Here is a 13,756-nt window from a genome sequence, read left to right on the forward strand (position 1 = left end):
AACAAAAGTTGGGGGAAAGGTGGCCGAGGGTGGCCGGTCTGTGCTTTGTCGGCTTCTGTACGTACACAAGTCTTTGCAGGAGCCTTTCTGCAAAAGGGCGATTCGTTATATCTACAAGCGCAGTGTCCGGGGAGAGCGGTCCGGCCAGGCCAGGCCAGGTCCCTCCTCCGTCTTGACCGCAAAGACCCCTCTCCCTGGTCCTTGTCCGGAAGGTGAAGGGCTTCAAAACAACCCCGCTCCGGCTTCTGTCGCCATCACCACTTCCCTCTTTTGCTCCAGTCTTTGGGGGTGAAGTGCAGGCATTTGGAGTCGATGCGCAGGATCCGCTTGAGCATGGCGCGCTCGTGCCCGTCCACAATGTCCTCTGAGAGCGTCAAGATGTACTGGCCCTAAAAGAAGGGCATTTCTTAAAAGGGTTTGTTTTTTTAAAGGATTCTAGCCCTCATTGGGGAGGTAAGCTTAGATCACTCTTATTATTATTATTATTATATTATTATTATTTAAATATAAAACTATTATTTAAATAATTATTATTTTTACTAAAAAAAAACTACTCGGCCCCTAGCATGCTTTATAACACAAGGCACAGAGTTTCTAATAATAATAATATAATAATAATAATAATAAAACTTTATTTATATCCCGCCACCATCTCCCCACGGGGACTCGGGGCGGCTTACATGGGGCAGTGGCCCAAACAACATAAGAACAAAATATAAGCAACACAATACAATCACAATATTAAAAAATGAAACAATAATACAATATATCAATATAAACAACAATACAAGATAAAAATTTCATTTAAAGCACATAAATGGTAAGACTGTAATAAAAACAGGATAAATTATTAAAAACCCACTGGGGCTGATTAATTAATGACTATCTCCAAGTCATTAATTAATCACTATCCCACGGATAGTTATAATTAACTATCCCAAAGGGTTTTAAAAAATATTCTAGCCCTCACTGAGGAGGTAAGGTTATATTATTATTACAGTATTATTATTTAAATATAAAACTATTATTTAAATAAATTATTATTTTTATTCAAAACACTCCTCCTCAGCCCTTAGCATGCTTTATAACGCAAGGCACAAGTTTCTAATCCCACGGGGTTTAAAAAAATATTCTAGCCCTCACTGAGGAGGTAAGGTTATATTATTATTATTATTAAAATATAAAACTATTATTTAAATAATTATTATTTTTACTAAAAAAAAACTACTCGGCCCCTAGCATGCTTTATAACGCAAGGCACAGAGTTTCTAATCCCACGGGGTCTTTAAAAAGATTCTAGCCCTCACTGAGTAGGTAAGGTTATAATATTATTATTATTATTATTATTATTATTATTTAAATATAAAACTATTACAGTAGAGTCTCACTTATCCAACACTCGCTTATCCAATGTTCTGGATTATCCAACGCATTTTTGTAGTCAATGTTTTCAATTCATCTTGATATTTTGGTGCTAAATTCGTAAATACAGTAATTGCTACATAGCATTACTGCGTATTGAACTACTTTTTCTGTCAAATTAGTTGTATAACATGATGTTTTGGTGCTTAATTTGTAAAATCATAACCTAATTTGATGTTTAGTAGGCTTTTCCTTAATCCCTCCTTATTATCCAACATATTCACCTATCCAACGTTCTGCCGGCCCGTTTATGTTGGATAAGCGAGACTCTACTGTATTTAAATAAATTATTATTTTTATTCAAAACACTCCTACTCAGCCCCTAGCATGCTTTATAACGCAAGGCACAGAGTTTCTAATCCCACGGGGTCTTTAAAAAGATTCTAGCCCTCACTGAGGAGGGAAGGTTATATTATTACTACTATTATTGTTTAAATATGATATTATTATTCCTGTTGTTATGTTGTATCCCCTTCACCCCCATTACCTTGTAGTAGTTGATCAGGTTGAGGTACTGGAGGGTGGAGATGACGTCCTCCTTCTTGATGCTCGTGATTTCGCTGATCTCGCTGGAAGGAAAGAGAGAAGAAAGGGCATCAACAAAGGCAAGGAAGGACCATTGGGAGGGATGGGGGGGGACCCCATGGACGCCGGCCCACCGCCACTCTTTCCGTGAGACCCCACGGGACATCTAGTCCAACCTCCTTCCGTCATGCAGGAAAAACACATCCAAAGCACCCCTGACAGATGGCCATCCAGCCCCTGTTAAAAGCCTCCAAGGAAGAAGCTTCCATCGGATTCCGAGGCAGAGAGTTCCACTGTTGACTAGCTCTTCTTACGGCCAGGAAGTACTTCCTAATCAAAGCTCACTTTCCATGTTTCTGTTATGGAGGCGGGATATAAATAAACTTCTTCTTATTATTATTATTATTATTATTATTGTTATTGTACTCAGCCTCAAGCTGCAAGGAGGGGCAGGGAATATATATATTGCTCCCATATTGACTTGAGTCTAACATGCCATTAAATCGAATGTGCAAAACCCTGAAACCCAAAAAAGTATTTTCCACTTCTTTGTGGCATCTGTGAAGTCGCACATAGGAGGGTTTACTTGGCGCTTGCCGTAGTTTCGCAAGGTCTTGAGCCTTTCCTCTTGAGTCAATACGATGATATTATTATTATTATTATTATTATTATTATTATTATTTTTTTATTATGACACAGCAAACAAGAGTGATATGCTGGATTTCGTATCACAGAATCACAAAATCAAACACTTCCCAAGTGTCTACGACTGTGTGATGTATTATTATTATTATTATTATTATTATTATTATTATTATTATTATTGTATGACACAGCAAACAAGATAGATATGCTGGATTTCGTATCACAAAACCACAAATCGAACACTTCCAAGTGTCTAGGACTGTGTGATGTATTATTATTATTATTATTATTATTATTATTATTATGACACAGCAAACAAGATAGACATGCTGGATTTCGTATCACAAAACCACAAGTCGAACACTTCCCAAGTGTCTAGGACTGTGTGATGTATTATTATTATTATTATTATTATTATTATTATGACACAGCAAACAAGATAGACATGCTGGATTTCATATCACAAAACCACAAGTCGAACACTTCCAAGTGTCTAGGACTGTGTGATGTATTATTATTATTATTATTATTATTATTATTATGACACAGCAAACAAGATAGACATGCTGGATTTCATATCACAAAATCACAAGTCGAACACTTCCCAAGTGTCTAGGACTGTGTGATGTATTTTCGGATGATGCGTGCAGATCCCAGCAGGGTGGCCTTTTGCAGTTGGCAGATCGTGATTTTGTCAATGTCTATTGTTTCCAAATGCCGGCTGAGATCTTTTGGCACGGCACCCAGTGTGCCCATCACCACCGGGACCACCTGCACTGGTTTCTGCCAGAGTCTTTGAAGTTCAAAGACTTATTATTATTATTATTACTAGTGCTACTACTATTGTTATTTCCTCACTTGATGGTGATCTGTGGGCGCTCCCCGGTCTCCGACTTGAGGTTCATGAGGATCTCGAGGATGGTCTGGGACCAGTAGCTGCGGTAGGAGAGGAGCCCCAGGTCCGAGAGGGGCTTCTCCGGGGTGCCCGTCTTCCCCTCCACCTTGGACAGCTCGTAGCCTGAGGAGGAAGAAGGAAGAAGCCGGCCACCAATAACAGTATGCTACCTTCCTGCCGCCAGAATTGTATATACATATAATATTGATAATAATATTATAATGTAATAATCACATTTTGAATGTTTTCGAACTGCTAGGTTAGCAGAAGCTGGGGCTAACCGCGGGAGCTCACCCCACTCCCCAGACTTGAACCTGGCAAACGTTCGGTCTGCAAGTTCAGCAGCTCAGCGGTTTAACCCAAGCTCGTAAAAAATAAATGGGGAAAGCAGGCCAAGGTTTGCACTCACTGAATTCAATCAGCAACTTGCCGTATCCGCGTCTCTGGTAGGGAGGCAAGGTCAGGATGCAGGCCACGTTGTAGTCCTCCGTGGATTCCTTCTCCTGCCGGGAGAGGGAGCAGGACGGAGGCCGTGAGCCCGTGGGGCCACGCCTGGGCCTCAACAGTTTCAACCAGTTCAAATCTGTTTGGTGTTTTGGCTGATGGAACCTGCCTGCCATTTAGCGTCCTCGGCTCCCAGCACGACCCACCTTGGAGAAGTATCCGACGATGTGGAAGCCCTTGCTGTCGTACTCGGTCATGACGTAGAAGAGGAAGGGGTCCGTGTCGTAGTAGAGGGTCTTGTGGTCCAGGAAGCACTTGGCCAGCAGGCAGAGGTTCTGCGAGTAGCTCTGCAAGGGGAGCAGCGCGGGCGGAGGCCACGGTCACCAAACACCCCACTCGCAAGGCCACAAAACCCAGACCTCGTCCCGTGAGGTCAGGCAGAACCCGGGCCCTGCTCTTACCTTGTTCTTGCGCCCGTCGATCTCGAAGAAGGAGATGGTCCCCTTGCGGTAGATCTCGTTCCCGGGCGGGTGCCTCAGGTCGCACTTGGTCTGCGGGCGAGAGAGGGAGGAAGATGTTAATGTGCGATTTGTGTATAGATAGTGTTTAAATGGAATTTGTGTCTTGCCTGTATTGCATACTGATTGCCTCATCCAGAGTGTAACATAGTCTGGAAAGAGTTAATTACTAAGAAGCTGTGATGACCTTGATGTGTGGCTGGAACCGGGGAGTATCCAGACACAAGTGATTGCGTTCAGTTCTGGGTTGAGTTCTGTCTGCCTAGAGCAGGGGTCCCCAAACTTTTTAAGCCGAGGACCACAATCCTTCAGACTGTTGAGGGGCCAGATCATCATTTAAAAAAAATACAAACAAATTCTGATGCACATTGCACATGTCTTATTTGTAGTGCAAAAACAACAAGAAGAACAATGAAAAAACAATACAATATTTAAAAATAAAAATAATTTTAGCCAACATACATTTATCAGGATTTCAATGGGAAGTGTGCTTCTGCTTCTGGCCAATGAGATAGTCAAGTTAATTAGGATTGTTGTTGTTGTTGTGTGCCTTCAAGTCATTTCAGACTTCAGACTAAGTCTAAAATGTATTTATTTATTATTTATTTATTTACTGCATTTATTTACTACATTTGTATCACACCCTTCTCACCCCAAAGGGGACTCAGAGTGGCTTACAAATTATATGTACATACAATATATTATTTTATTAGAATAGCACACTATTAGCATTATATATTACTTTATTGAACTATACCACTATACTATAATATTATTAGTAATATTATATGTAATAAAGAATATATAATTAATATTATTATATGGTATTATTATTAGTGTTATTTTGTATTACATTATAATATTATTATCAATATTATATGTATATACAATATATATTATAAAACTGAGGGCGGGGGCCAGGTCAATGACCTCGGAGGGCCGCATCCGGCCCCCGGGCCTTAGTTTGGGGACCCCTGGCCTAGATTGAGAGTCAAGTCCTGTGTCCGTCTGTTTGTGTTTATTCCTGCTTATAGTAAAACTTTGTATATAGTTTTACCAACGTCTCTGATGGTCTCTTTGTTCTGCGTTCCACTGATTCCCTCCAACTACGGCTGCGCTGCAAATACTCTGACAGAAGCGACACTCCTGAGAGAGTCCTTCCCGCCCGTCAAAGCCCGGACCCCGAAAGGGCCCCAGAGCAAAGGAGGGCCAGGGCGCGTCGTATTCCCGGTGCGACTCCAACTCCCAGAACTCCCTCCGGCGAGGGGAGTGCGGACTCACCAGGTGCCTCTGGAGGCACTTGAGGCTCTTGACGTACTTGAGGCAGAACTCGCAGAGGTAGAGGATGGGCAGCGTGGTGAGCTCCTGCGGGTACGGGGAGAAGTACCAGGGCTTCAGGCGGTGCCGGCCCAGCTCGATGCACTCGATGTTCTTCATGCGCGTGATGATGTCGTCGTGGCTGCGGTCCGAGACCAGGCTGCCGGTCATGCGGGGCGCCGAGGGCAGGCCGTCCAGGCTGTCCTGGGAGTCCTGCTCGCAAGAACCGGGGGGGACATTCTGGATGAACGAACGGGGAGAAAGCCGCAGGGTCTGTCTCGCGTCCGTCCGGGGCCTCACGGGACGCAGGCGCCCCCCGCCCCGGCCCCGAGTAGCCGGCCGGCCGGCCACACTCACCTCGTCCGTGCCCAGGCAGTTGGACTTGCGCTTCCTGCCCGGCTGCGTGGCCACCGCACGGCGCGCAGAGCCATTCTGCAGAAAAGAAGGGACAGGCAAGGTCGGAAGGCCACCGTGGCCGGGGTCGTTCTGGGTCACCCAAGGAGTCCCAGGAAGGCAAAGACTCCGCAGAACGGCCCCAAACGACAACATATTCAGCCCCATTGGGCTGCTGCGAGTCCCCCGAGCTGTAGGGCCATGTCCTGGTGTCAGTGGGAAAATAGGATACAGTAGAGTCTCACTTACCCAGCATAATCGGGCCGGCAGAAAGTTGGATACGCGAATATGGGGCCGGGCTGTGGCGCAGCTGGCTAGTAACCAGCTGCTATAAATCACTACTGACCGAGAGGTCATGAGTTCGAAGCCCAGGTCAGGTTAAGCCTCCGACCATTAAAAAAAAAAATAGCCCTGGCTTGCTGTTGACCTAGCAGCCCCGAAAGACAGTTGCATCTGTCAAGTAGGGAAAATTTAGGGACGCTTTATGTGGGAGGCTAATTTAACTAATCTACAACACCATAAAACTGCTCACGAGGAAAAGAAGAGGAAGAACAGCCATCAATGGACGGTGAAGCAACAGCTCCCCCTGTGGCCGGAATCGTGAAGCTGGAAAGATGTTAAAATGCCTCTGTGTCTGTCTAAACTGAATGTTGTTTGTCTGTTGGCATTGAATGTTTGCCATATATGTGTTCATTGTAATCCGCCCTGAGTCCCCTTCGGGGTGAGAAAGAAGGGTGGAATATAAATAGTCGAACTGCCTGGCAAACTGTGATAAGAACTGTGACAGTGATGAGGGAAATGTTTACATCGAGTTAAGGAAATGTTTACAACTGTTATAAAGTCAACACAAATGGTGTATATAGGCCCTTTCCTCAGTAGATGCCCACCTGACGAACCAGAGTTCCCAGTTGCGGTCCCACCTTCCTCCACCTGGAGTGGACACTCAACTGCCCGGAGCGGGCGCTGGGGCTTACCTGCGGGAAGACGGAGGCCTGGGTGGTCTCTGTGGGCGCTGGGATGGGGGTCGCGGGGGACACCACCTCCACCTTCCGCTTCTGGAAGACACGACACAAGCCGAGGCTCTTTCGGGGCCCTGGCCACCCCGTGCCCCACGTCTCCCCTCCCCATAAGCTGTATGGGCCACACGGGAGACTCATCCTCAACTATCGCTGAAGCAAAGGCACTGGGGTGAGGCTGCAGTGGAGGTGGGCACGGTTACGGGGGTCCCTTTGGGGGCATCTTCATCCTGCGGGGACTGCCCCCTTCTCCGTATTCTCCCATGTGAGCCCATACAGCAGTGGGTCCCAACCTCTTTTGGACCAGAGACCACTTTGACTGGGGGGCCACTGGTGGTCCATGGACCAAAGTTGGGGACCACGCCATATAGGAACACGCAGGCAAAGCTCTGGCTGATTTCTGACCCAGTGTGACAACCAGAACGTAACTCAAGCCGTGAGTGTGGAGGCTCACTGCTCCTCAATAAGAGCGAGTCTGCAACAGGCCTTGAGCTGGCGGAGACCCCGAGGGCCGCCCAGTCCGACCCCCGGCTGCACAGGGACACACCACGAAGTAAGTCGTAAAGTAAGTAAAAAATTATTTGTATCCCGCCCTCTCTCCCGAAAGGGACTCAGGGCGGTTTCCAATGTAAAATCAGCATGTGGCGCAGGCGGGAGAGCAAGCCAGCTGCAATTAACTGCAATGAATCACTGACCAGGAGGTCATAAGTTCGAGGCCCGCTCGGAGCTATGTTGTTTGTCTTTGTCCTATGTTAAAAGGCATTGAATGTTTGCCTATATGTGTAATGTGATCCGCCCTGAGTCCCCTTCGGGGTGAGAAAGAAGGGCGGGATATAAATACTGCAAATAAATAAATAAATAATAAAACATTGTACAATAAAACACTGAAAACACTATAAAACGCTTTAAGAATTAAAAAAAACATAACAATTGAACTAAAACAATCACATAAACAGAAGCAATATAATCACTCAAATAACATATGAATCAGAAAAGAAAGAAAGAAAAGACAACTGGGATGGAGGAGAGGATGGCCTGGGGGGGGCCACTAGAACTAAATTGGGGCCCGGGCTGTGGCGCAGGCAGGAGAGCAAGCCAGCTGCAATTAACTGCAATGAATCACTCTGACCAGGAGGTCATGAGTTCGAGGCCCGCTCGGAGCCTATATTTGTCTTGTCTTTGTCCTGTGTTAAAAGGCATTGAATGTTTGCCTTTATGTGTGTAATGTGATCCGTTCCGAGTCCCTTTCGGGGAGAGAAGGGCAGAATATAAATGCTGTAAATAAATAAATAAATAAATAAATAAATAAAATACAAGGTTATATTCTAAGATAATATTACGATGTAATGCAATGTAATAATAATTATAATTGACTATTATAATTGTATATTTATATTACATGCAATATTACTAATAATATTGCGATATAGTTGTATAATATAATATATTGTATGTATATATACTTGTAAACCGCCCTGAGTCCCCTTCGGGGTGAGAAAGAAGGGCGGGATATAAATGCCGCAAATAAATAAATAAATAAATAAGATGCTTTGGGGCAGAGGAGGAAAGTGCAGTGTTTCAAGGCAAAGAGATGGCCGGTGCAACTACTCTAGCTATGGGCTCGGTTATCCAAAGACACAGCGGAAGAGCCAGGTTTTAAGCAGCTCGAGGGGCCGCCAAGACCCCGGGGGCCCCTTCCCCGGAGGCCTCCCTCCTTCGCCGGCCCAGACCGGGCCCCACCCGCCCAACACGCAGACCCACAAAGGAAGGAAGCGGGTGCCGGAGGGTACCGTGGAGCGATGGTTGGGCTGGACGCAGGAGCTGGAGGAGAGCGGCTGGTCGGGGGAGCCGGGGACGGCCTCCCTCTCCTTCGGCAGGTTGAAGCGGAGCGTGATCTGGACCGGGATGGGCAGGGTCTTCCCGCTGGACGGGGCTGCGGCTGGCTGCAGAGACAGATCCAAGGTCTTCCTCTGAGCGGGGGGGACGGGACGGACACGGGCGTTACCGACCCTCGCGAGAGGGGCGGCACGGCCCCTCGGGGGGGGGAGGGGGAGGGGGGAGATCCGCACTGGCACCAACGGGCAACGGAGACCCTTCCCCAGGCAGGCAGGCAGGCTCCCCAAGCTCCCCCTTACCACGTCCCGCTCCGGAGAGCTGGGCCGCGAGCCGGGCAGCCCGTTCTTGGTGGGGGTCTTGGCCTCCTTCTTGGGGAACTGGATCTTCTTCAGGTCCAGCCGGTCGTGGGTCACCCATTCGTCCAGCCGCTTGTTGACTGTGGGAGCAAAGCGAGGCACACGGTAATAATAATAATAATTATTATTATTTTACTCTATTTATTATTATTACATTTATTATTTTACTCTATTAATATTGGAAGGATACATAAGCACATTTACATTGAAGAAGGGGAGAATAATGATTTAATAATAGTCCCCTTCGGGGGAGATGGAGGCGGGATATAAATAAACTTATTATTATTATTATTATTATTATTATTATTATTAATAATAATAATAATAGTAATAATAATAATAATAATAATAATACAGTAGAGTCTCACTTATCCAAGCTAAACGGGCTGGCAGAAGCTTGGATAAGCAAATATCTTGGATAATAAGGAGAGATTAAGGAAAAGCCTATTAAACGTCAAATTAGGTTATGATTTTACAAATTAAGCACCAAAACCATCATGTTTTTCAACAAATCGACAGATAAAAGTCCAAAACATGGTAACGTTGTGTAGTAATTACTGTATTTATGAATTTAGCAACAAAACATTGCAATATATTGAAAACAGAGACTACAAAAACATTGGCTACTAACAAACTGACTACAAATAAATATAGAATTGCATAAAATGAACTTACAGTAGCAACATTGTTGGAAATTAAATCCATAAAAAGTTTAATCCTTGCTGTCTAGAGAAACAGTTTTTGATCGGGGCAGGAGGCAAACTACGTTGGATAATCCGGAACGTTGGATAAGCGGATGTTGGATAAGTGAGACTCTACTGTATTACATTTATTATTTTATTCTATTAATATTGGAAGGATACATGAGCACATTTACACTGAAGAAGGGGAGAATAATGATTTAATAATACAGTAGAGTCTCACTTATCCAAGCTAAATGGGCTGGCAGAAGCTTGGATAAGCAATTATGTTGGATAATAAGGAGAGATTAAGGGGAAGCCTATTAAACACCAAATTAGGTTATGATTTTACAAATGAAGCACCAAAACATCATGTTATACAACAAATTTGACAGGAAAAGTAGTTCAATACGCAGTAATGCTATGTAGTAATTACTGTATTTACAAATTTAGCACCAAAATATCATGATATATTGAAAACATTGACTACAAAAATGGCTTGGATAATCCAGAAGCTTGGATAAGCGAGACTCTTACATTTATTATTTTACTCTATTAATATTGGAAGGATACATAAGCACATTTACATTGAAGAAGGGGAGAATAATGATTTAATAATAATAATATTTATTTATTTATTTATTTTTCAAATTTATATGCTGCCACTCCCCTAGGGCTCGGGGCGGCTTACAAGAACAGGCTAAAATCAACAATTTAAAAACATCTTTAAAACATCCTAAAAGCACCTTTTAAAACATCAATAACGTAACTCAAAAGCCTGTTGAAACAGGTGTGTCTTACGCATCATCCGAAAATACATCACACAGTCCTAGACACTTGGGAAGTGTTCGACTTGTGATTTTGTGATATGAAATACACCACGTCTATCTTGTTTGCTGTGTTATAATAATAATAATAATAATAATAATAATAATAATAATAATACGCATCATCCGAAAATACATCACACAGTCCTAGACACTTGGGAAGTGTTCGACTTGTGATTTTGTGATACGAAATCCAGCATCTCTATCTTGTTTGCTGTGTCATACAATAATAATAATAATAATAATAATAATAATAATAATAATACATCACACAGTCCTAGACACTTGGGAAGTGTTCGACTTGTGATACGAAATCCAGCATCTCTATCTTGTTTGCTGTGTCATACAATAATAATAATAATAATAATAATAATAATAATAATAATAATAAATACATCACACAGTCCTAGACACTTGGGAAGTGTTCGACTTGTGATTTTGTGATACGAAATCCAGCATCTCTATCTTGTTTGCTGTGTCATACAATAATAATAATAATAATAATAATAATAATAATAATAATAATACATCACACAGTCCTAGACACTTGGGAAGTGTTCGACTTGTGATACGAAATCCAGCATCTCTATCTTGTTTGCTGTGTCATACAATAAAATAATAATAAGTTTATTTATATCCGGCCTCCATCTCCCCCGAAGGGGACTCGGGGCGGCTCACAGCAAAATCAAAATACAGGCGATGATAAAATATGAAACATCAAAGGACAACAACAAAAACCAATAATAAAATATACACAATAGGCAAAAAAAACACAACAAAGAATAAAAACATCAAATTAAAAACAATGAGGTTGCAATAGTGGATCAGCAAGGTGCACATTATGAGCAACAAATTCGTAAATAAATAAAGTGCATTAGAATCATTTAATAATAATAATAATAATAATAATAATAATAATAATAATAAGTTTATTTATATCCCGCCTCCATCTCCCCTGAAGGGGACTCGGGGCGGCTTACAGCAAAATCGGATACAAAACAATACAAAATAAAATATAAAACATCAGAGAACAAAACCAATAATAATATATACACAGCAACCGGAAAAAAAACAAAAAAACACAACATGGTATTAAAACATCGAATTAAAAACAATGAGGTTGCAATAGTGGATCAGCAAGGTGCACATTATGTTACAGATTTTTTAAATAAAGTGCAATAGATTCATTAATTTAAGGACACATTAGGTAGGGAGGAGCCCTGAATAATATCAAGCCATCAGGAATCAGTACAAAAGGTCGAGGAGTATAATAACTGTGATGGAAAAAGGCGATCTTAACCAAAAACCTGGGTGAAAAGCCAGGTTTTCAGGCTCTTCCGAAACGCCATCAAGGTGGGGGCTTGCCTGATCTCCCCAGGCAGCAAATTCCGGGCTGTGGCGCAGCTGGCTAGTAACCAGCTGCTATAAATCACTACTGACCAAGAGGTCATGAGTTCGAAGCCCGGGTTGGGTTAAGCCTCCGACCATTAATAGCGCCGGCTTGCTGTTGACCTATGCAGCCCCGAAAGACAGTCGCACCTGTCAATTAGGGAAATTTAGGGACGCTTTATGCGGGGAGGCTAATTTACAACACCATAAAACTGCCAGCAAAACACGAGGAAAGGAATGAGGAAGTACAGCCACTTCTGGACGGTGAAGCAACAGCTCCCCCTGTGGCCGGAATCGTGAAGCTGGAAAAATGTTTTAAAAAAATGCCTCTGAGTCTGTCTAATGTATGTTGTTTGTCTGTTGGCATTGAATGTTTGCCATATATGTGTTCATTGTAATCCGCCCTGAGTCCTCTTCGGGGTGAGAAAGAAGGGCGGAATATAAACATTGCAAATAAATAAATAAATAAATAAATTCCATAACTTAATTGGACAGTCTTATCTTAAATTACAGTTTTATGTGAATATTCATATATACCTATACATACATATACATATACAGATTCACTGCCGCCCGGTCTACTCACAGTCAATATAGTGAACGTAGAACAGCTTCCGGCCGCTGATGTCCTTGACGCTGAGGATTTCGGCCAGTGCTGTCGGCAGGAGAGAAAGCAAAGCACATTCCGTTACTGGGAAGCGAAGGGTGAGAAACTCTCCAGGAAACTGCTCTGAAGGTCACAATCGTGTTGCACGAAAACCCCAAAGACTATGTCAGGACTATGGAAAATACTTGGTGGTTAACTACAAGCCCAAAACATTTCAACCTACAGGTGCAAATAGGATAAACAGAAGCAGATCTACATTTACAATATTATTTCTTCAAAGTTATATTACATTATTTTGTTTATTATTGTATCACATTATAGTTCTTTTTATTACTAGCTGTGCCCGGCCACGCGTTGCTGTGTGCAATTATTTTTCAAAGTATTTCATTTACTTATTACTATATTATATCATTATTTTCCTGGTTTTGTTTCATGGTTGTGGTTGTGATTTCCTGGCTGGGTGAGCAGGGCACACTCCCTCCCTCCTCCCTGGGATCCAGCCCGTCAATCACCGCCCGGGCCCCGCCCCTCCCGAGGCCCCGCCCCCGCCTTCCCAGGCCCCGCCCCCGACTCACGCCACTCGTCCTCGTTGTCCTGGTTCCGGCGCAGGACGGGCAGGCGGCAGCCCTCGGTGACCTCCTCCTGCGGGGAGAGCGAGCCGTGAGGGCCGGGCGCCCCCTCCCGCCGCCCCGGGCGCGGCCCCTCGCCCAGAGGCCCCTCCGCCTCCCCACTTACCACCTCCGCCATCTTGGACCCTCGACGCTCGTCAGGGCCTTCTTTTCCGGCATCGCCGGGAACTACTTCCGGGAGGAAACGCACACACTTCCGCCGGCCGCCATCTTTTCCGTTGTTTTGGGTTTACAGTTTTGTTATTGTTTGCCTTTCC

General features: G+C 43.8%; 1 protein-coding gene across 4 annotated transcripts; it reads right to left on the reverse strand.

Annotated features, from left to right (window-relative positions):
* On the reverse strand, window positions 1-13,754 carry kat5 (lysine acetyltransferase 5). 4 transcript variants are annotated; one of them, XM_062965495.1, is made up of 14 exons: window positions 13,606-13,754; window positions 13,446-13,512; window positions 12,850-12,918; window positions 9,311-9,447; window positions 8,966-9,118; window positions 7,134-7,214; window positions 6,124-6,198; window positions 5,731-5,979; window positions 4,393-4,482; window positions 4,138-4,278; window positions 3,897-3,990; window positions 3,451-3,610; window positions 1,910-1,991; window positions 1-389 (listed from the first exon to the last, which is right to left on the reverse strand). In XM_062965495.1, the coding sequence occupies exons 1-14, from the start codon at window positions 13,615-13,617 to the stop codon at window positions 255-257; spliced, it is 1,545 nt and encodes a 514-aa protein (XP_062821565.1). In that variant the 5' UTR covers window positions 13,618-13,754; the 3' UTR covers window positions 1-254. The 4 variants fall into 4 exon arrangements, with proteins under 4 accessions (XP_062821565.1, XP_062821564.1, XP_062821563.1 ...); XM_062965494.1 differs by having other exon boundaries at window positions 5,731-6,006; XM_062965493.1 differs by having other exon boundaries at window positions 8,966-9,145.
* Between the last annotated feature and the right edge of the window lie 2 nt (window positions 13,755-13,756).

The sequence above is a fragment of the Anolis carolinensis genome, unplaced genomic scaffold (assembly GCF_035594765.1).
Source record: "Anolis carolinensis isolate JA03-04 unplaced genomic scaffold, rAnoCar3.1.pri scaffold_14, whole genome shotgun sequence".
Lineage (NCBI taxonomy): Eukaryota > Metazoa > Chordata > Lepidosauria > Squamata > Dactyloidae > Anolis > Anolis carolinensis.

What these genes read in the sequence shown, in the direction of transcription:
- kat5 (XM_062965492.1), bottom strand. An exon ending in GCTCTCCGGAGCGGGACGTG is followed by an intron (nt 9,146 to 9,310) that starts GTAAGGGGGAGC and finishes CCCCCCGCTCAG; the next exon opens with AGGAAGACCTTGGATCTGTC. An exon ending in CGCCCACAGATCACCATCAA is followed by an intron (nt 1,992 to 3,450) that starts GTGAGGAAATAA and finishes CTTTCCTTCCAG; the next exon opens with CGAGATCAGCGAAATCACGA.